Source organism: Callospermophilus lateralis, chromosome 11 (genome assembly GCF_048772815.1).
Source record: "Callospermophilus lateralis isolate mCalLat2 chromosome 11, mCalLat2.hap1, whole genome shotgun sequence".
NCBI lineage: Eukaryota > Metazoa > Chordata > Mammalia > Rodentia > Sciuridae > Callospermophilus > Callospermophilus lateralis.
Window position 1 is genome coordinate 43,292,791 of NC_135315.1, and position 23,098 is coordinate 43,315,888.

Sequence of the window (23,098 nt, forward strand, 5' to 3'; positions counted from 1 at the left end):
ATTGGGTGAAGAGCCTCACTAGTATCCTAGTGCATGGCATATGAGGCCACAGAGTTACAATTCCAGCCTAAGGAACACAGGACCCTGGGAGCCACGCACAGTCCTACCTGAAAGATCTCGCCTATGTTTATTTGGTTTTTTTATATGGTGCTAGGGATCAAACCCAGTGCCGCACGCATTCTAGGTAAGCAATCTACCGCTGAGCCACAACCCCAGCCCCTGTTGGCTAAGTTTTGATGTGAGCTTATACCATGAAACCATTGTCACAATAAAGATAATGAACATGGCCATCACACCCCAAAATTTCTTTATCCCTAATTATAATTCCTCCCTCCTGCCCTTTTTCATTCCTTTTCTAATATTTAGACAGCTACTGGTATGCTTTCTTTAATACTATTCATTTTGTTCAGTTTATGTAAATGGAATTATGCAATATATACTTGAGATGGAAGTGATATTTGACTTCTTCGGCATAATTATTTTGTGATTAATTCATATCATTTATATCAATAGGATGTTGGTGGTAACTTGGATTGTGTTTTTTACTTTTTAAAGTCAAATGGAAGGACTGTAGATGCATAGGTCAGAGGTAGAACATTTGCCTAGTGAATAAGGCCCTGGATTCCATCTCTGACACCTCAAAAAAATAATGATTGTGGCCAACACCTGAAATCTCAGCTGCTCAGGAGGTGGAGACAGGAGGATCATGAGTTCAAAGCCAACCTCAGCAAAAGGAAGGCGTTAAACAACTCAGTGAGACCCTGTCTCTAATTAAAATACAAAATAGGGCTGGGGATGTAGCTCAGTGGTTGAGTACTCCTGAGTTCAATCCCTGGAACCAATAATAATAACAACTATGTACATTTTTGTATTAAAGGATTTCTGTGGACAAAGGTTTTCATTTCTCTTGGGTTAATTCATATGCATGGATTGTGCTTTACCACTGAACCACATCTCTTATTTTGAGACAAGGTCTTGCCGAGTCTTAACTGTGGGTCTTGTGTTGCTGAGACAGGCCTCAAACTTCTATTTAACTTTTATTGGTGGGGGTACCAGGGATTGAATTGAGGGCACTCGGCCACTGAGTCACATCCCCAGCCCTATTTTGTATTTTATTTAGAGTTGCTTAGTGTCTTGCTCTTGCTGAAGCTGGCTTTGAACTCTTAATCCTCCTGTCTCAGCCTCCTGAGCTGTTGGGATTACAGGTGTGCTCCACTGTGCCTGGCTTGTATTTAACTGTGTGTGTGTGTGTGTGTGTGTGTGTGTTGCTGAGGATTGAACCCAGGGCCTTGTGCATGTGAGGAAAGCACTCTATCAACTGAGCTATATCCCCAGCCCCTGTATTTAACTTTTTAAGAAATTACTAATTTCTTTTCCAAAGTCAAACCATTTTACATTGCCACTAATTCAGTGAGAATTCTAGTTGCTCTGTAGCTTGGTATGGTTATACTACTACTTTAAAAAGAAACATTTTCTTCTTAATTATTCTCAATTTGTGTTTGCATTGAGGTATTTAATAACAACTGAAATATATTTTAGTGTTTGTTATATGGAATGAGGTGAAGTTTAGAAATTAGCTTTGAGCTGGGCTTGGTAGCACAGGCCCATAATCCCAGCAACTCAGGAGGCTAAGGCAAGAGAATCACAAGTTTGAGGCAATTTAGCAATGTACTAAGCAACTAGGGAGATCCAGTCTCCCAAAAAAAAAAGGTCTGAGGATGTAGCTTAGTGGTTAAGTACTCCTCAGTTCATCCCCGGTACCATCACCAAAAAAAAAAAGTAAGAAATGGGTTTTGATTTTTTTTATTCAGAAGGCTAAACCCTTGTCTCCAAGCTAGACACATATTATTAAATAGTTCATAATTTTTCTAAGTGATTTGTCATTTGTCTTTTCCATGAAAGTACTATATAGTGTATTAGTACTATATACTCTTTGATATAATTATATTGGGAAGAAATTGTCAACCTGTTGTTTTCCTGTGGAATTATTTTAAATGAATATGTTTTAGGTTATTTGTATATTCTTCAAAACCTAAATGTTTGGGGCTGGGGGTGTGGCTCAGCGGTAGAATGTTTGCCTAGCATACATAATCTTGGGTTTGATCCCTACTACCACCCCAAAACAAAACACCTCAAATTTTGGATATTGGAGGAAAGTGGAACAAACCAGGGGTTACCTTTTATAATGAGGAACCAGTAATATATGTGGGACTTAATTATCAGTGGGAGAACTATTAAAACTTTTCAAAACTTCACATTAAAATCTTTTGGTGTAAGTATAATTGAATAGTATAATTTTCATAATTACAATAATTCTGAAGCACTCTTTGGGGACTGGGGATGTAGATGAGTGGTAGATAGCATGCCTTGCATTTTCAGTTCCCAGCACTGTAAGAAAAAAAGTAAAAACACCTTTCTGAATGAAATGATCTTTCATAACATTTACTCTATCACATCTTCACAGTGTATCCTTGCTTTCCATTATACCTTGCCAGTATTGGATAATATCATTTTTAAAATCATTATCAAATTTAAGTTTTCATATTGTTAATAGTGATGTATATTTTCTTTTCCAAATTTTGTTCATAGCCATGTTTTTTTTTTTAATTTTCCCCTGTTATAGTTTGTTTTAGATCTGAGCTTATGTAATTAAAAATAACTTTTCGTAACTCTTTTTTTAATTTTTTCTTTTAGTTGTAGGTAGGCCTTTATTTTATTAATTTATTTATATGCAGTGCTGAGAATCTAACCCAGTGCCTCACACATGCCAGGCAGGTGTGCTACCGCTGAGCCACAGCCCTAGCCCCTTAATATGTATTTTTTTAGACGTTGATGAACCTCTTTTCTTTAATTCATTTATTTATATATGAGAATTAAATCCAGTGCCTCCTCACACATGCTAGGCAAGTGCTCTACCAATGAGCTACAACCCCAGCCCTCTCTTCACAACTCTTAAACAGGCTTTGTATTTACAGGAGTTCTGTGAATGGGAGCAAGTAAAACCAATAGTAAAGATTGTTGAGTTATAAGACCTTTAATAAATGATCTGTTCCTAAGTTTAAATTAAAAAAAGAACAGGAAGTTCTCATCTCTGAGTTCTCAGCACAACAGAAAATTGTAGCTGTAACCCATTTGCAGAAAGATTGATTCTTGAACTGTTTTTCTTTAGCTAAGAGCTATTTTGGACAAGTGGATAGGTAAACCTCTTATTTTAGAAAGAAACCCATGAGCAATCTTTGCTTATTGTGCTTTATTAGCTTTGGAATGATAGATTGATATCTGGAAAAAAATTCAGAATCTTTTTCTAAATATTTGTTCAGTGTTAAAAAGTTAGTACTTAATAATATAAATAGTGGGCAAGTATCTGTAATTTTATTCTGTTTCTTGGTGAAGGAGTTCTAATAATATTACAGGGCTACTTCTCTTTAGTAGTCATCACAACCCAGAAGACAACCCATTTAAACATGTAGGGTGACATAAGAAAGGTACACAATCAAGTACTTTCCCTTCCATTTGTCTGAGCTAATTATAAAGGTTTTCTTTTTCCCCTTTTAGATAAAAAGGTCTTCCATCTAGTCAAGCCAAATCTAACTATAGCTCAGTGAAACAAACATTACATTGGTTAATTTTATTCTCTACAGTGAACAATGGAAAACAAGAAAATCCAGTTGGAGTGGGGTGTTTTGGTTTGGTTTGGTTTGTGTGTGAATGTGGTGCTAGGGGTTGAACACAGGACCTCGTGCATGTGAGGCAAGCACTGTACCAACTAAGCTATATCCCCAGCCTGCAACATTTTTTTCTTAATTTTATAATTTATGGGGCCTATACATGACCACATCTTTACTCTTTTATAATTGTGTGTGTTATAGGCTAGGTGTTTTCTTTTTTGTATTCATTTCTTCTTGGAAGTTAAAATGAGTAGAAACTACCAACTTTTCAAAATTTAAAACATTGACCAAATGCCTTCTTTTCCACTAGATTGTAAACTTTTTTTTTTTTTTTTTTTTAACGGGGTGGCGTCGGGTGCTGAAGAGTAGGCAAGTACTCTACCACTGAGCTACATAAACCCTCAGCCCTAGATTTTAAGCTTTGTGTAGCACTTAATCTAAATACTATACACATAGTAGATTCAGAAAACATTTGCAAGCAATTTCCAGAGTTTTGAAAAGGTAATTTCCTGAGGTTTTTGGTAGGAAATCTATTTCAAAATATCTGGGTAGATTTTGCACTTTCAGTGAGCGACTGAACTTTTTGAACCTGTTTATAAACTGAAACAAAACAAAAAATTAAAGGCCCTTAAAGAGAGTAGTTTTTGTCTTTCTGAATTTAAAACTAATAATTTGTGGTTTTATGAGAAAGCACCATTAGTGAATATTTACCATCTTAAGTTTTTCAGTGAACTAGTCTTCAGACAAAATAAAAATAATTGTGTGCTAATTTTGGAATTAGTGATCATATTGTGTGGTGTGGTCACATTCAACCATAGGTTTTTTGTTTGTTTGTTTGTTTGTTTTAACGGCTATTTTGTCTTAGGTTTTGTAGGCTAGGGTATTTGGTGGTAGTAACTTTTTTGTGATTTCTAAACCAATCAAAATGCATTCCTTGAAAATAACGCTGTAAAAGCCAATCTCAAATGGGTGTATACTGCATGATTCCATTTGTTTAATGTTCAGGAAATGTAATTACAAAGATAACAGATGAGTGGTTGCCAGGGATTAGGGAGGGTGGAAGAAGGATGGGTATGGTTGTAAAGGGGTAGCACAAAGTGTTCATGTCAATAATGGTTCAGTTATATGTATCTTGATTGGGGCCATAGATTCATGAAGCTACACAATTTCCTGGTATTGATGTTCTGTTTTATTTAAGCATGTTGTCAACATTGGGGGAGGTTGGGCAAAGGGAGTATAGTACCTCCTATATGTTTCTTTGCAACTTCTTATTTGAAAATAAAGTTAGAAAAAATAAAACTGCTTTAATGAGTACTTCCCTCTCACCCCAAACCAGGGTAACTATTAAAGGCAGATAGATATCTGTTCAGTTGGCCTGTTCTTACTGTCAGATTCTAGCTTGTAGTTATTAGAGCAGCAAAGTAGAAGACTCCCTCAAAGGAGAGTTCTTTCTAATCTACTCATGCTTTTGGGAGTGGTGTATTTTTACTTATGAGTAGTTCCAAGTAAATCTCTTTGTCAATTCTAGAAAGTCATTTCAAGTTAAATCACAGCTCCTATGGTAATGTATGTATCTCTCATTTCCTATTTATTGATATACTGAACATAAAACCTTAATTCTAAGAATCTTAACATGAAACATGGCAGCCTTTTAAATAGTCAACAAGATAGATTTTCCTATTTTCATAGGTGCAAATGTGATCATATCATGTAACTTCAAGTAGATATGGACCTTGTGTTTTATTAAGCACACTGAAAAATATATTTCAAAGTGGAATGTAGTTGCATGCTTTTCTGGTGAACTCGGCCACGCGACCAACACGCTAGCTTCATAATAGAGGTTTGAAGCATAGAAATTAACTAGTGGGTTTAAATTAAAGAGACATGACTCTCAGTTACCTTATTTGCCCAGTTCAGAGACGGCTCCTCCCAGCTCCTGCCTCCAACCACCTAATGCGGTAGTGAGGTTAACACAAGAGGCCAGAGAGAGAGGGTGGGGGGGAACACGCCAGGGAGTGAGCTTTTATTGGGGAACAAAAAAATTCAAGGGAAAATTCCATCCAGTGAAGATGGAGGGGGGCAGCATTCCAAGGTCAAGGTCAGTGATTGGTCTTCAGGTCAGTGGTCAGGCAAACCCCTCATGGACAAGCCCTCGCACCTGAGACAGGGTGGGGAAGGCTCTGACAAAGCTTGCCTGAGTGCCTCTCACCCAGCCAGGGAGGTAACTCAAATCACGTGCGAGAATGGCTTCCCACAGTGAACAGTTTGTTTTAACAATCATATTCCAAGGGAAAAAAAACCCTTAATTTAATGTGAGCATTTCTTTTTTTTTATTTCAAATTTAATATGAACATTTCTGAAGCCCTATGTCGTTTTAAATTTCTTGGTTTTTGTTTCTTTTGTTGATTTTTGTGTTGCTGGGGACCAAGAGCTCTGCCAAAAAGCTACATCCCAGCCCAAGCCCCATGTTCTTAAACATGAACGTAGTAATACAATATAAATGATAGCTAACCCTTTGAGTCAGCTACTAAGTGCTTTCTACATGTTATTTCATTTCATCCTAAGTTCATTCCCCAGTACCAAGAGGTGGGGGAGGGGGGGACCTTGTGAGATAAATACTCTTGACTAGACGAGGAAACTGAACTAGAAAAAAGTTAAACTACCTGGAATAACAGAGTTAGACTAAAAGTTAGCCAACATCCCCAGGTCTGCCTTGTGACCATTATTTTGTACTTACTTCTTATAGTAACTCTGTAGTAACTCTGTAGTGTAGAAACTCTGAAGTTAGAGGTTAATAATATGATCGCACTTATATCTTAGTTTTGTTTTATTTGTCAGGCACATATATGAAATATGTTTCTTTTCTTGCTCAGTTCCTTGTTTTCCCTGACTTACACATGAGAATCAAGAAAAATATATTTCATTTATGTTAATTTGAGTCATAAAATATATTGGAAATATTTATTATTATCAGTTTTCATGTTTAAATTGATATTCTAAGGAATGAAAACATTGTATCACTTAATAGGGAAATTTGGATTAAGTGAGTAATACATGTAATATGCAAGTAATACACTTAGCACAGCAGTTAGCTCAGTAAGCATTAGTTGCTATTGTTTGTTATCGGCATCTCCCAGTTGCAGTCACCTAAAATGTTTTTAGTTCTTTGCCTTTTTAATTTATTAAATATGTGTCCTAATACTTGTATGGCCTTTGGGTATTAAGTTTGTCTCTGTGATTATAAGGAACTGGAATTACATGTATTTTGTTGTTTGTTGCCATGGCCGGGAGAGCACCAATTACTGATACTATACAACTGAAAATAACCAATAGGCTAAAACCTATGGTCCTAGGGCTGAGAGAGTGTGTGTGTGGGGAGGTGCGTTATAGCAATTTTAGATTCACAACAAAATTGAGCGGAAGGTATAGATTAAATTAACAATAGTTTTATATTTTAGATAAAATTCACATGCCATAAATTCTAAGTATGTGGTTTAGTGTTCATTAATATATTCACAATTCATACACAATGAAAGTGTGTAGTTCAGTTTTCATTAATAAATTTACATTATATGGTGTTAATGAATATATTCACATTATATACATGATGATACTTCTTTTTTGGCACTGCTAGGAATTGAGCTACATCCCCAGTCCTCTTTACTTTTTATCTTGACCAGCTGGCCACAAACTTATAGTCCACCTGCCTTGCCTTCCTGGTAGCTGAGAATAACAGTTGTATACTTCCACTCCTGGTCACAGTAAAACTTTAAAAAAAAAATTATGTATATATTTTTAGTTGTAGTTAAACACAATACCTTTATTTTTATTTATTTATTTTTATGTGGTGCTAAGGATAGAACACAGGGCCTTGTATGTGCTGGGCCAGCGCTCTACTGCTGAGCCACAACCTTAGCGCCCTACCTCCCCAGTGATACTTTTTTTAAAAGTAAATTTTATTGTGTATATTAATGGTGTGACAACAAATTGTTAGGGGATATATAGATAGTTTTTTAAAAAAACTTAACTATAGTAAAACAAATTAGCATATTCATTATCTCACATTACTTTGGGATGGGGGAAGACAATGCTGGGGATTTAATCCAGGACTTTACAAATGCTAGTCAAGAACTCCATCATGTATAACTAATTAGAACAAATTAAAAAATAATACCAAAAAAAAAAAAATACACCACTGAGCTATATCCATATCCCTTTTTTCAGGATCTCACTTAGTTGCCCACGCTAGCCTCAAAAGTCTCAGCCTCCCAAATAGCTGGGATTACAGGCATGCTGTACCCAGCTATCTTTCCCCCCTTTTAACTATAAATAAGAAACCAGTTGCCAACAAGAATATTGGATAAGAATTTTTTAATTGGTTTAAACGGTGACAGCATTTTTCTATTTTGTAGACCTCCGTGAGTGAAAGCCTTCAGAGAGAAGCTGCTAAGAAGCAAGCCATGAAACAGGTAAGGTGGATGAGTAAAATAAGTGCATTTGGTGAAGTGAGTTTCAGCTTATAAGGACCAGTTTTGATACATAGATGCTCAGACTAAAACACCATGTGTGTATAATGAAATAATTTTATGCTGAGTCATTTTTTCTAATGTATAAAAATGTTTGCTTCATATAGATTACAGATGTCCTGTGTAGATTTTTAAAAGAAAAACACAATGAAGAATTAGAATTATCTTTTAAAATTCTCACAAACCTACCCACATTCCTGATTAAGAAATCTGAAACTCAAAAGGGAAAAAAATCTCCCTTATCATGATACAACTAATCATAGAAATAGACCTGAAATAGACCTGCTTCTCCACCAGTATATCTTAGATTTTGCTGCTGTAGAACATTATTAAACAGTGGCAAGATAACCTTTCTCTCTCTTTCTTTTCTTTTTTTTTTTTTCCCCTCGGTACTGGGGATTGAACTGAACCCAGGGGCATTTAACTACTGAGCTATATCTCCAACCCAAAGGCACTTAACTACTGAGCTATATCTCCAACTCAACCCTTTTTTTTGTATTTAATTTAGAGGCAGAGTCTTACCAAGTTGTTGAGGCTGGGTTTGAACTCATAATCTTCCTGCCTCAGCTTCCCTACCTTCTGGGATTATAAGTGTGCACCACTGTGCTCAGCCATCTTTCTTCTTCATAGTTTGTTTTTTGGTGGTGCTAGAGTTTGAACTCAGCCTCACACGTGCTAGTGAAGTGTAATACTACAAAACTTCATCCCCAGCCCCTATCCTGTTTTTTTTTAATAAATGTTCCTTTTATGTTTGAAAAATGTTCATGAATATATTGGGCCAGTTATATTAATCTATATTTATTTATACTGATTTTTTTTGTCTATTCTTCTTCTGAGAGGCATATGCTAAATTCTTGTACTATAATTATGGGTTTTTCTGCTTTCTCTTCATATTTTGCTTTGATACATAAATTAATAACTACTCAGGTATTCCCTTAGCAGCTCTTTTCATCACATATACAAAGACATGACCGTTTAAACAACCAACTTACCGTCTCCCTTTTCCCTGGCTTTCTGGATTTTTTATTGTTGTTGTTGTTTTGGGGTTTTGTTTTGGAGGGGGGGGTTGTTTGTTTGTTTGTTTGGTATTGGGGATTGAACTCAGGGGTACCTTACCAATGAGCCACATCCCCAGCCCTGTTTTGTATTTTATTTAGAGACAGGGTCTTGCTGAGTTGCTTATTAGCACCTTTCTTTATGCTGAGGCTGCCTTTGAACTCAAAATCCTCCTGTTTCAGCCTCCTGAGTGCTGGGATTAGAAGCGTGTGCCACCATGCCTGGCTGCCTTTTTTTTTTTTTTTTTTTTTTAAGGGTGGTGGTGGTATTATTTTTTAGATTTCATGTTTTCTTCTTTGGATTCTCCTGGCTGTTTTGAGGACGGAGCAGTGCCAGTTTACCATCTGAATAGGAAAATCATTCCTTTTCTAAAATTGATAAGTGGGAAAGGCATTAATTTCTTAATATTTTAAATAGTGTTTCAGAAAACAAAGGTTTTCAGTTAGCACATGTAATAAAGCAAATGTAGATATGTAAAAACCTAAGAATGTTAGGTGGATTCTTTTGAATGACTACCATATCACTCTTACACTTTAAAGAATTTTTCTTTTGTTCCATATTGCAAAAAATTTTAATGTAGGTTAAAATATTAAAATTCTAATGTAGGTTGTAAAATATATCTCAGAAATTTATAAACTGGGCAAAAGGCTCAGACTTGTGAAACAACTAGAAAATAATAACATCAAGTGTAGTATTAAGGGTTAGAGTTGTAGCTCAGTGTTTGAGTGCTTGCCTAGCATGTGTGAGGCACTGAGTTCAATCTTCAGCACCACATAAAAATAAATGAATAAAATAAAGGCATGTGTCCATCTACAACTAAAAAAAATTTTTTTAAAGTGTATTATTAAGAGTTGGGGGGCTGGAGTTGTGGCTCAGCAGTAGAGCACTCACCTAGCATATGGGAGGCCCTGGGTTCAATCCTCAGCACCACATAAAAATAAATAAAATAAAGGTATTATGTCCAACTGCAACTAAAAAATAAATATTAAAAAAAAAAAAAAGAAGGCCTTGGGTTGTGGCTCAGCGGTAGAGCGCTCGCCTAGCATGTGCAAGGCCCTGGGTTCAATCCTCAGCACCACAAAACAATAAATAAATAAAATAAAGGTATTGTGTCCAACCACAACTGAAAAATAAATTATTTTTAAAAAAGAGTTGAACATTGCAGTGTAGATAGAATGTTCCACAAACTTTAAAAGAAAGAGATCATATCATTGTGTATTAAGGTCCTCAAAGAAGCCTTTATTTAAGATGTAGTGTTGAGCTAGCCCTGAAACTAGGTAAGATTTTAGTGGCCTGAAAGTACATGTAGAACATTAAAAGATAGAAGGGACCATGATAAGCAAAGGAAGAGGATTTTATATAACTGATACTCTAAAAAGTTATTTATAAGTAATATTCTAATTAATAAATTACAAATGTCCTCCATTTTAACATTATATTTGGAACCTTTTTTAAATGTTAGGAACTTTTAATGAAATATTTCCTATCATTATATATTTTAAAACTCTATAAACATTTTGTTTTGCAGCTCAAACTTTTTTTTTTAAGTGATATGAAGTCAGGTGTAGGGGGCACACCTGTAATCCCAGCAACTCAGAAGGCTGTGTCAAGAGTAACACAAGTTCAAGGCTAGCTTCAGCAATTTAGCAAGGCCCTGTCTCAAAATGAAAAATAAAATAAAAAGGGCTGTGATATTGCTCAGTGTTTAAAAACCTCTGAGTTTAGTCCCTGGTATGGAAAACAAAAAAAGTGATGTGAAGGCTGAGGGTATACTTCAGTGGTATAGTACTTGCTTAGCGTGCAAAAGGCCCCAGGTTCAATTATATGTGTGTGCCACCATGCCAGACTACTGTACCTTTTGATGTGGATAATATTCTGTTAGACTCTATTTTAGTTGTCATATTATTTAAGTTATCACAACTTGGGAAGTTAGTATAATTATTTTCCTCTCCTTGATTGAGGAAAAGGTTAAACAAGCTGGGCAAATTCATGGCCAGCCTGGGCAACAACACTCTGTCTCAGAATTTTTAAAAAAGGATGGGGAATGCAGCTCAGTAGTAGAATACTTGCCTAATGATAAGCATAGAGCCAGAATTCAAATTCAGCCTGACTCCAGAATTTACATTCATATTTTCTGTGATTGAAGGAGTTTTTATGATTTATTTTCAATTTATGAATCTTTTTAATTTCTCAGATAATTTTTTAAAAACCATAGGATTTTGGCAGTAAGTATCAACTGGGTTGTATTTTTGAAACATTCAATTTTATTTATTTATTTATTTGTTTGTTTGTTTTAAGACCAAACTGGAAATTCAGAAGGCCCTTGCAGAAGATTCTACTGTGTATGAATATGACAGTATTTATGATGAAATGCAGAAAAAAAAGGAGGAAAATAATCCCAAATTGCTTTTGGGAAAAGATCGGAAGGTTAGTAGCGAAATCAAACTTTCTTTGACCTCAACCAGCATTTTGTATCTTAATCTTAAGATGAAAATCATCTGAGAGATGATTAAAAGTATGTGCAATAATATTTTAGAGTCCAAAGGTTGATATCTGAAGTATATGAAGAGCCCCTATTTTTAGATTATAGATTTGAATTTAGAACCCTGAAAGCTTTATATATAGTATTATTAACAGGATCCTAAGAGTGGATTATCTAACAGTTTTGTAGATTCTGTGTTTTGCTTTAATGACCTCTACAAATACTTTTTTGAATTTTTTTCCTGAGAAAAGTCTGTGTACCAAAATTATGCTGCTATTCCCTTGTTCATGTTTACTCATGTTTTATTGTCTTCTCAATTTTGTTTTGCTTCCTAGCTGGTAATTGAATCATCTGCTTACACATATCCTGATCATAATTTTAGTATGAAAAAATTGGGGGTAGAGAGGGTATTGATCTTCACATCTTATAATATCTATTAGTAGAATGAGATATCAAATTATATTGGAGCTGCTGTTTTAAATAATTTTCCAGTACATATAAAAAACTCATAGAAATTTTCCTGATTAATTTATATGTTGAATTAAGAGAATACCAGTTTATCATGGAAAAAATACCACTGGGAAAGTGTTTTATTTAGTTTGTTTTGTGTTTTGAAAGCACAATCACATAAATTTCTATTTCTGCTGCACTTGATTTTTATTGAATTTTGACATGACACTCCTATTTGGACTAACAATTTCAATGTTAGTGAATTCATGATAAAAGTTACAGAATAATAACAATTAATTTTTACTCCTTCTTAAGTAATCTTGTTTTTTTCTATTAGCCAAAATATATTCATAACTTACTAAAAGCAGTTGAAATCCGAAAAAAGGAACAGGAAAAAAGAATGGAAAAGAAAATACAAAGAGAACGAGAAATGGAAAAAGGAGAATTTGATGATAAAGAGGCATTTGTGACATCTGCTTATAAAAAAAAATTGCAAGAGAGAGCTGAAGAGGAAGAAAGAGAAAAGAGGGCTGCTGCACTTGAAGGTAAAATGGGAAAAGGGAAAGGTAGAGGGAAACAGAATTTCTGCCTTATGGTTAGCCATTTGCTCTGTCATCAAACTTTGGACTTAATAATGTGATCATAATGTACATATATGAATTCAAGGTTCAAGATATATAGTATTGTATAGTAATATAAAACATGAGATTTTGGGGGACTGGGGCTGTAGCTCAGTGGCAAAACGCTTGCCTAGCATGCTTGAGGCATTGGGTTTAATCCTCATCACCACATAAAAATAAACAAATAAAATAAAGGCATTCTGTCCGTCTACAACTTCAAAATATATATATATATTTAAAAAAAAAACATGAGGTTTTTAACTAAGAACAGTTGAATTCTACTTAGTAACTGTTATTTCTACTGGACTTTTCACTTAGTTTTCATTTTGATCTCACTGTAATCATCACACTTATTACAAGGTATATGTAACACCATAACATTTGTCAGAAACAATATAACTTTGAAACAATATAACTTTGAACTCTAATACTTGCTAAGATGAGAACCTAGAGTCACCACTTAAGAAGCATCAACTGAGCAGCTAGAAAAAGAATAGCGATCAAAGACAGAAGATATGTACAGGGACTAAAGAATATCTTAGTATTCTACCTTAGTGCTATTTACTCATGATCATTTCTCAAGAACTAAGTATAACATGTACTTACAAATAATGTATTTGGTAAGTGCTCTTCAACTCTTAAGTGGAAAAAAAACAAATCTATAAAATTCTGTCTAGGCATGTACTATGTGTTCATAAGCAGCACGCTTTCTATAAAGGATCAAATAGTAAATATTTTAGACTTATTGTCTATCTGATCTCTATTGCAACTCTTTCTCTCTGCCCAAGTAGCTATGGACAAAAACAAATAGGAAGGCTGTGTTCCAATAAAAACATACTTATAAAAATAGGTATCAGCCAGTGCAATGGTACATGCAGTAAAATCCCAGTACCTTGGAAGGATCAGAAGTTCGAGGCCAGCCTCAGCAACTTAATGAAACGCTTGGCAACATTGTAAACCCTATTTTCAAATAAAAATGGACTGAGGGGACATGGCTTAGTTCTTAAATACCCATGGATTCTGTTTCCAGTACCTAAAAAACAATAATAGGCAACAGACCAAATCTGACCTGTAGACTATAGTTTGCCAACTCCAAATGTAGAAGAACAGAATACATACACATCTCAGTGTGATATTTACTCTACACATGTAAAATGAAAATGCATTATGCCTTGTTGAATATATATTCTGTCTTTTGCTTTCCCTTAGCACGTTTGGATGTAACCAAACAGAAAGACCTCAGTGGATTTTATAGGCACCTATTAAATCAAGCAGTTGGAGAAGAGGAAGTACCTAAATGCAGCTTTCGTGAAGCTAGGTGAGAGGTGGCAAATGGAATATTAGAATGTACTGATAATAATCTTGGTTATGGGGTCATTTTAACACTCAGAGTATCACAGTATTGCATGTTATACTGTCCACCAAACTGACCTAACTGAATAGCTAAGAATTTGTAGTTTCTTGATATAAATATCTATAGATTTACTTCAAGATTATTTTTATTCTGCAGTTCACAAAAATAATTATAATTTATGTCAGAATATTCTCTGTCATTGAATTTAATATTATCATAAAACCATGTCAGATGCAATAGTGTATGTGTGTAATCCTAGCTACTCAGGAGGCTGAGGCAAGAGTATCTCAAGTTTGAGGCCAGCCTCAGCAACTTAGCCAGACCCTGTCTCAAAAGAAAATGGGCTGAGAGGTAGAGTGCCCCTGGGTTCTAATCTTAGTACTGGAGCAGCAGTGGGTATAACTTCTATAAAAACCAAAGACATATTAAACTTCTAATGTACAAATTTCTGAATTATCTATTTTATGAATAATTTTAAAGGATAAGCAAAATCAGGTTACGGTGTTTTGTTTTCTTTGTTTTAAACTCAAAATATAGATTTCTCTCATGGCCCTGGTGCCTTACAAGGACTGATGTGAGAATTAAGGAGAAATTTGAAATGAATGAGGTATCATACAACACTCTATGTGCTGTTTATATAGTATTTAAATGTAAAGCAATTTATAAAAGGAAAGTGGTTTATTTTCTTAACTAGAACCCAATCTTCATAAAACAGAAGATTCACATGCCAGCAGCTAACACTTCACTGTCCATTACGTAACCACTAGTCACATGTAGCTATTTAAACTAAAAATAAATGAAATCTAAGCTTTTAATCAACAGTGGCCATATTTCAAGTATTGAGATGCCATATTTGGCTAATGATTATCATCCTGGATAGCTCATAGACTGCTGTTTCTTCAGAAATTTCTGTTAAACAGTGCTGATCTAAAAAGCAAAGGATTGGAGGATTTAAAATAAAATTATAAGGTATTATTATGGGATAGTAAGGTAATTATGCTATAAATATATAGCTGAAGGTTAAAAAAGGAGAATTTGTCCTAAACATGTAAATAAGCAGACTTTCTTGAAAAGAAACATTCTATTTAGAAGATCTGTGTCTGTGTTGCTAGAATTATATTTATCCCCAGTCATCCCCAAACTGCTAGGTTTTGATTATAAAATTTATGAGAATCTGGTTATGGTGGTGCACTCCTGAAATCCTGGCAGCTTGAGAGGCTGAGGCAGAAGGATTGCAAGTTCAAAGCAAGTCTCAGCAACTCATCACTTACAACTCAATGAGACCCTATCTCTAATAAAGTATATATAAAAAAAAAAAGGTCTGGGGATATGGCTCAGTGGTTAAGCACCCCTGGGTTCAATCCCCAGTACCAAAAAAAATGAGGTTCATGAGTCTAATAAAGTATATATGCAGAATTAGCTTTTGAATGGAAGTTATAATGCATTATGACTTCTCAGTTTCATCTAGTGTAGTTTTGAGTCATTTACATGGTACACTTCTGAGTTTAATAATTAAATTTCTAATTAGTAGTAGTTTCTTTAGTCAAGGTAGTTCTATTAGAGTTCCAAGAGAACTGAAGTTGTTGTTAGTGTGTGTGATAAGAATGAATGAGCTGGACAAGGTAGCACATGCTTGTAATCCCAGCAACTGAAGCAGGAGGATTGCAAGGCAACTTAGTGAGACACTGTCTCAAAATTTTAAAAATAGGATTGGGGATATAGCTTAGTAGAAGAGCACTTTCTAGGGCTGAAGATGTAGCTCAGTGGTAGAGTGTCCCTGGGTTTGATGCCTAGCACTTTGAGAGAAGAGAAAAAAACAAAACAGAATGTGTGAGTACTGTCACTAAGTTAACCAACTGATCAGCTGGAAAAATGTAGATGATTCAAGTAATTTTAGTATTCACTTAACAGACAGATTCATATTTCTATTTTATTATGATCAGTGTGAAGATTGCTGGTGCACTTTTAATCACAGGGAAGATTAATTAGTATTATTTAGGAATCAGATGTGGTATGTATGTATGTAGTCCCATCACATGGGAGACTGAAAGGTAGGAGGATCCCTTGAGTCCACAAGTTCTAGACCAATCTGAGCAACATAGTGAGACCCTGTATAAAAAACAAATTGGACTTGCCACTAATTTGCTTTGAAAAGATTTATCTTCACGTACTTCTAGGATTATTCTTTATTTTTTTGAAAGAAAGAAAATGAAAAAATCTAAAAAAATCACAACTTTTAACTTCATACTGTGAAAATAGGGCTTTGATCCAAAAACAGTTTTCCCAATTAGTCTTTGTCTTGGCTTAGCAAAAAAAAAAAATGAGAAACTTATATAGATCCCTGTCTATGAACATTCTAGTAGTCCAAGAGAGAACGGCTGATTTTCTCTTATTTCATTTCTACAAATATTAAAAATATTCTCAATTGTTTGACCATGCTAGTTTATAAAGTAAATAGGTATGATTTAAATATTGAAAAATAATATGAATGCTTCGTTTGCTTTCTATAATGTGCACCTTATTTTTTTATTATTTTATTTTTCTTTACATAGTTTTGAAAGGACTGGAATAAAGGAAGAGAAATCAAGAGGTTACTCTGATGAAGTAAATTCAGAGAACAGAGTACTCCAGGAGAAATGCATTATCCAAACTGGTGTAAAGAAGGAGGAAAACCCAGATGCAGACAGTGACTTTGATACCAAGAGCAGTGAGGATGATGAAATTGAAGAAAACAAAATGAACTGCCGAAGGCCAAAGGTCACAGAGACCTCTAGGAATTACTCCAAGCATCACAGGAATCAATCCCACTCACCATCATCTAGTGAAGAAAGAGGACATGGTTCCAGACACCACACCAAAAGTTCCAAGTCAAGAGGGCATGAGAAGAGGGAAGATCCCCACCAAGAGAGGCAGTCCAGAGACCAAGAGAATTATTATACTGACCGTGACCACCAAAAACAAAAGGATTCTCATAGGCACAGAGAGGCCAGTCATAGAGATTCCCACTGGAAGAGGCATGAACAAAAAGATGCATCAAGGGGAAGAGATCAGAGAGAAAGAGACGATAGAGAATGGAAAAGGGGGAGAGATAGGGAGAAATATTCCTCTAGAGAACAAGAAAGAGATAAACAACAAAATGATCATGACCGATACATTGAGAGAGGAGGAGAGAAGGAAGAGAAAAACAAAACAAAGAAGGAACACATGAAAATAAGGAAGGAAAGATATGAAAATAATGATAAGTTGAGAGATAGGGAAAAACAAGAGGTAAGTGTTCAGCCTTCAGAAAGAAATCGAGACAGACGGGAAGGCAGCCCAAATTCTAAGGCAAAAGATGAGTTTCTTGACCATGAAAGATTCAGCAAAATAAGAAACATGGAAAAGGACAAAGAAAGAAGAAAAGACAAACCCTCTAGTTCTGAAACATCACTGGGAGCAAAACACAGACTCACAGAGGAAAGGCAAGAACAGGACAACGAACCAGAGAGACCACCTGAGGCAATGAGCAAGTTTGCAAAGCGGAACAATGAAGAAACTGTAATGTCAGCTAGAGACAGGTACTTGGCCAGGCAAATGGCACGGGTTAATGCAAAGACCTATATTGAAAAAGAAGATGATTGATGGCTGCTCCCAACAGGAAGATCTGTGGAAGAACAAAACATTGTAACTCCTGGAATTTGCTTTGTAAAGGTATAAAGAAATATATTAGGAGTGGATTGGGAAGGTATTTTTAAACATAATCCAAAATTCACTTTTTTATTTAGGTTTAAATTAGAAGTTAGTCTTTTTATCTTGAATGTTTAGCTGAATTTATATATATATATATATATATATATTTCCTTGTTAATAGCACATTCTTGATTGTATTCAAGAACCATGAGTGTGCACCAACCCCCCCCCCGCCCCCGCCCCCGTAGGTTCTTAGAGAGGAAAATTGGCTCTATATCAACTATTAAAAAATAAACAACTCTCCTAATGTTGCTTTTGTTGCAGGATATGTTTTGTTTTATAAATATTGTATTTCAGATAAAAATATGTGAGTTTGATAAGTATAATAGAGAAAATTGTGACTTTTTGTTCTGAAATTTGTAAAAAAGTGTAAAATATGTATCATGCATCTTGTTTAAGTAACTTCTTGACCTACAACATACTTGACTAAATGAAAATAAAAATAATGATATGCCTGTACTTTTAATTCATGCTTTTATGTTTAAAGTAATTTCATTTATGTCACAATTCCTCTTTTTGTTTAGTAAAAATCACTTTACTTTGTAATTCTGAAACCTTGGAAGTTAATAAATTATATATGTATTGTATCTATCTAAGAGTGAAAAGATGGAGACATTTAGCCTAAAATCCAGATGGCAAGGTTCAGTGGTGCATGCCTATAATCCTACATCTCAGGAGACTAAGGCTGGAGGATCACAGGTTCAAGGCCAGCTTCAGCAACTTTGCAAGACCTTATCTCAAAAATGTATTTTTTAATATTTTTAGTTTTTTGTTTAATATTTATTTTTTAGTTGTAGTTAGATGTAATACCTTTATTTTATTTATTTTTATGTGGTGCTAAGGCTCGAGCCTAGTGGCTCACACGTGTGAGGCGAATGCTCTACCACTGAGCCACAACCCCAGCACCTCAGAATTTTTTTTAAATTGAAAAAGGACTATGGGGGTCTGGGGATGTGGCTCAAGCGGTAGCGCCCTCGCCTGGCATGCGTGCGGCCCGGGTTCGATCCTCAGCACCACATACAAACAAAGGTGTTGTGTCCACCGAAAACTAAAAAAATAAATATTAAAAAATTTTCTCTCTCTCTCTCTCTCTAAAAAAAAAATAGAAAAAGGACTATGGGTATAGCTTAGTGGTAAAGCACAGCTGGGTTTAATCCTCAGTACCAAAAAAAAAAAAAAATCAAGTGACCTATTTCTGAACATATCTTACATATTCTTTTTTTTTTTTTTTAAGTGCATTTTATTACAAGTTTGCCAAATAAAACTGGGATTTCTATCCTAAGTTTTGAGGCTTCTTAGCATTGGAAATTGTACATGTAAAGTATTCATGGAGAAAGAATGAATGCTTTGGAGAAAATAATTCTTTAGTAGGTCTTCTCATTAAGAAAAGTCTGTTTATATCTCTGATGCTGCTTTTTTAGATTTTATTATACCTTTTAAACCAGGAAGGAGGAGCTGGGGTTGATGCGCAGTGGTGGAACGCTTGCTTAGCATATGTGAGGCACTGGGTTTGATTCTCAGCAACTCATATAAATAAATTAACAAAATAAAGGCCCATCAACGGCTAAAAAAAATATTTTTTAAAAAATTCAGGAAGGAGAAACAACAAGAAAGCCAATGCCCAGATCTCTAAAAAGCACTGATTTTGAGGATAAGGTCATACTAAGTGGTAGAGCTGTTGCCTAGCATGTACAAGGCCCTTGGTTCAATCCTTAGCAACACCAAACACACAAGAGGGAAGCAGCATTAAGTATGGGATAAAAATAGGTTAGGGTGAGATAATGGAAAGCCACAAATGATAAGAATCTTCAACTTTGGTATTGACAATATGGTTTCCTTCCCCAGAACTTCAGAAACTTTCACCAAACAACTTGGATATTTTAGATAGAATATGCTACAGATAACTTTTATTAACCTAGTTGGATGATATCAGTGAGAAACTGCAAATTAAAGAGTTTTTTTTCTAATATACTGATGTTTTTTCCCAAATATACTGATGTTTTTGTCTCTGCCATTCATTCCTCCCTTTTCTGGTAGCAAAACCTTGGTTTTCTCTTGGGAAAGCACCCTTTCACTATGGAGTTCAAATGAGGCAGAATAGCCTCCAGAATGGATATGTGAATCAAGTCCTGCCAATTCTGGAAATTGTTAAAATTTACAGACATTTTCTACTAGCATTACCTTCAAAGATGAGGTAAGTCTGGAGTTATATGTGAGAGTAGCTGACTGCCTGACAGAATAAACTTGATACAAAAAAAAGCAGAAATGAAGGCCGGGGTTGTATCTCAGTGGTAGAGTGCTCACCTGGCATGCATGAGGTACTGGGTTCGATTCTCAGCACTGCATATAAATAAAGATCCATCAACAATTATTAAAATAATAATAATTAAATAAAGGTACTGTGTCCACCTATAACTGAAAAAAAATACATATTAAAAAGGAAATGAGAGATGGTTAGAAGGACCAAGACCTGATGAATGGTTTGAATCTCTGGCTCTAGTGGGTATAGGTTTTGTATTTTGTGGTGTTTTTTAAAGATAATTAAAAGCTTTTTTTTTTTTTTTTTTTTCCTCTTGATCTGATTTGAATTAGATTTCTGGGACTGCAACAACTACAAAAATCTTATTTGATAGAAGGTCCCACTCATGAAACTCCATGCCCAAAATTATCAGAATATGCCAAATGTGGTAGCACACTCCTGTAATCCCAAGAGGCTGAGGCAGGAGGACTGTAGTTTCAAGGCCAGCCAGGGCAATTTAACAAGACCCTCAGCAACTTATTGAGATCATCTGAAAAAATAGAAAGGACTAGGTTTATAGTTCAGTGGTGAGTGCCCTGGGTTCAATGCTTTGTACCCACTACCCTGCCAAAAGGAATACTTAGTGAAATTCTGTTGTCTTTTACATCGGTGATTATGATTATACATAATACCAGGATTCATTATGCCACCTTCATACATGGCAAAATAGATCACTCTCATTCCCCAGGACCTTCACTTTCTGCTCTACCCTTCCCAAACTACTTGCTCTATTCTATGGATTTCCTATTATTTCAATGAATGCATTATAATTACATAAGTAGAATTCATTGTAATCATATGTGGACATAGCATAGTTTGGTATATTTTGTTTCCCCAGTACTTTCCCCTTCTCTCCCCTCTTTATTGGTTTCCCTTCTATTTTCATAAGATTCCTTTCCACTTTTTAAGTATTTTTTAACTTTTAAACTTTTTTTTTGGTTGTAGCTGGACACTATCTTTTATTTTTATGTGGTGCTGAGGATGGAACCCAGTGCCTCACATGTGCAAGGCAAGCATTCTATCACGGAGCTACAGCCCCAGTACTCCTCTCCCATTTTTTTTTTTTTTTAACGTGATCCATCCACACATTGGACTTTTTTTTTTTTTTTTTAAGCAACTTTATTTTTGTTTTTATGTGGTGCTAAGGATCAAACCCAGTGCCTTATTTGTGCTAGACAAGTGCTTTACCACTGAGCTACAACCCCAGGCCCTCCACTTTTAAAATTATTATTCCTTTCTTCTCTAGCTTCAACATTTGACATAAAAAATTTAACCCTTGACTTTCCTGGCTTATTTCACTTGGTATGATGTTCTCCAGTTCCATTTACCAGTTTCATTCTTTATGGCTGAGTAAAACTCCATTATGTATATATATACACCACATTTTCTTTATCCATTTGTATGTTAATAGATACCCAGGTTACTTCTTTAACTTGGCTATTGTGAATTGTGCTGCTATAAACATTGGTATGCATGTATCACTGTAATACACTGCTTTTAGTTATTTTGGGTAAATACTAAGGAGTGGGTTAGCCAGGTCATATGGTGTTTCCATTTCTAGTCTTTTAAGGAATCTCCATACTATTTTCCAAAATGGTTGCAATCTCACCAAAAATATTCATGAGTATATCAAGTGTCTTTCCCTACATCCTTGCCAATATTTATTGTTATTTGCATTCTTTTTGTATTGTGTTTTGTGAGGTGTTTGTTTTGGTGGTCCTGGGGATTGAACCCAGGAGCCCTCTGCCACTGAACTATATCCCCAACCCTTTTTATTTTTTATTTTGGATCTAAGTTGCTAAAGATGGCCTTAAACTTCAAATCCTTTGGTCTTAGCCTCCTGAGTCACTGGGATTACAGACCTGTGCTACTGCCCGACTCTTGTTATTTGTATTATTTTATTTTATTTTGGTACCGGGGATTGAACTTGGGGACACTCAACCACTAAGCCTCATCCCCAACCCTATGTATTTTATTAGAGACAGGGTCTCACTGAGCTGCTTAGCACCTTGCTTGCTTTTTTTTTTTTTTTTAATTCTGATTTGTTATATATGACAGCAAAATGAATTATAATTCATATTACATATAGAGCACAACTTTTCATATCTTTGGTTGTATACAGAGTATATTCATACCATTCGTGTCTTCATACATGTACTTTGGATAATGATGTCCATCTCATTCCACCATAATTTCTAACCCCATGCCCTCTCCCATCGCCTCCCACCCCTTTGCCCTAAGCTAAAGTTTGTCTATATGCTACCCCTCCCCACCCTACTAAGAAACAGCCTGATGCTGGTTGTTTTAATGAATCATAATAATAGTCATTATTTATTAGGTAGTTAGTATGTGCCCAATACTGTTAAAATATTTCATGAACTAGATTTCTTTTTAAAGTCATGTTTGTTGAGATATAATTTATATATGGTACAATTTGCCCTATTTAATTTTATAGTTGTATGAATTTTGACAACAAATATAAAAAATGACAACATATATATGGATATACAGTCAAGATATAGAATGTTACCTTGTTATTTTTTAAAAAATAAAGATATTAATTTTAATATATTTTTATTTAACCCAATGGATAACCAACATAATTTGCAAAGAAAATAATTGTTAATAAGATATTTCATGTTCATTTTGTTTGCCCTAGTAATTTTTTGGAATATAATGCCTATTTAACACATAGCATACCTCAACTCAGACTAGACACATTTCAAATACTTAGTAGCCTCATGTAACCAGTAGCTGCCATATTGACTTTTTTCTCAATCTTTCGCCTTTTGGTGAGACATATGCTGTAGGCTGCATGATAAGTCCCCTTGTTATGTGGTTTCATCAGAAAGGGACACCAAAGAGATGAGCTTAGAATAAACAAGTAGAGCAAGTTGCTTTATTCCTCCCTATA

General features: G+C 35.0%; 1 protein-coding gene across 3 annotated transcripts in view; it reads left to right on the top strand.

Moving 5' to 3' along the window:
• Nucleotides 1-18,344, top strand: part of Nsrp1 (nuclear speckle splicing regulatory protein 1) — a 43,477-nt gene extending 25,133 nt beyond the window's left edge. For all 3 annotated transcript variants that reach the window (XM_076869781.1, XM_076869783.1, XM_076869782.1), the window contains 5 exons: nt 8,081-8,137; nt 11,549-11,677; nt 12,520-12,727; nt 14,012-14,120; nt 16,709-18,344. In XM_076869781.1, coding sequence (XP_076725896.1) covers nt 8,081-8,137; nt 11,549-11,677; nt 12,520-12,727; nt 14,012-14,120; nt 16,709-17,777 — 1,572 coding nt within the window. In that variant the 3' untranslated portion in view covers nt 17,778-18,344. The remainder of the gene's footprint in view (nt 1-8,080; nt 8,138-11,548; nt 11,678-12,519; nt 12,728-14,011; nt 14,121-16,708) is intronic.
• The last annotated feature ends 4,754 nt before the right edge of the window (nt 18,345-23,098 follow it).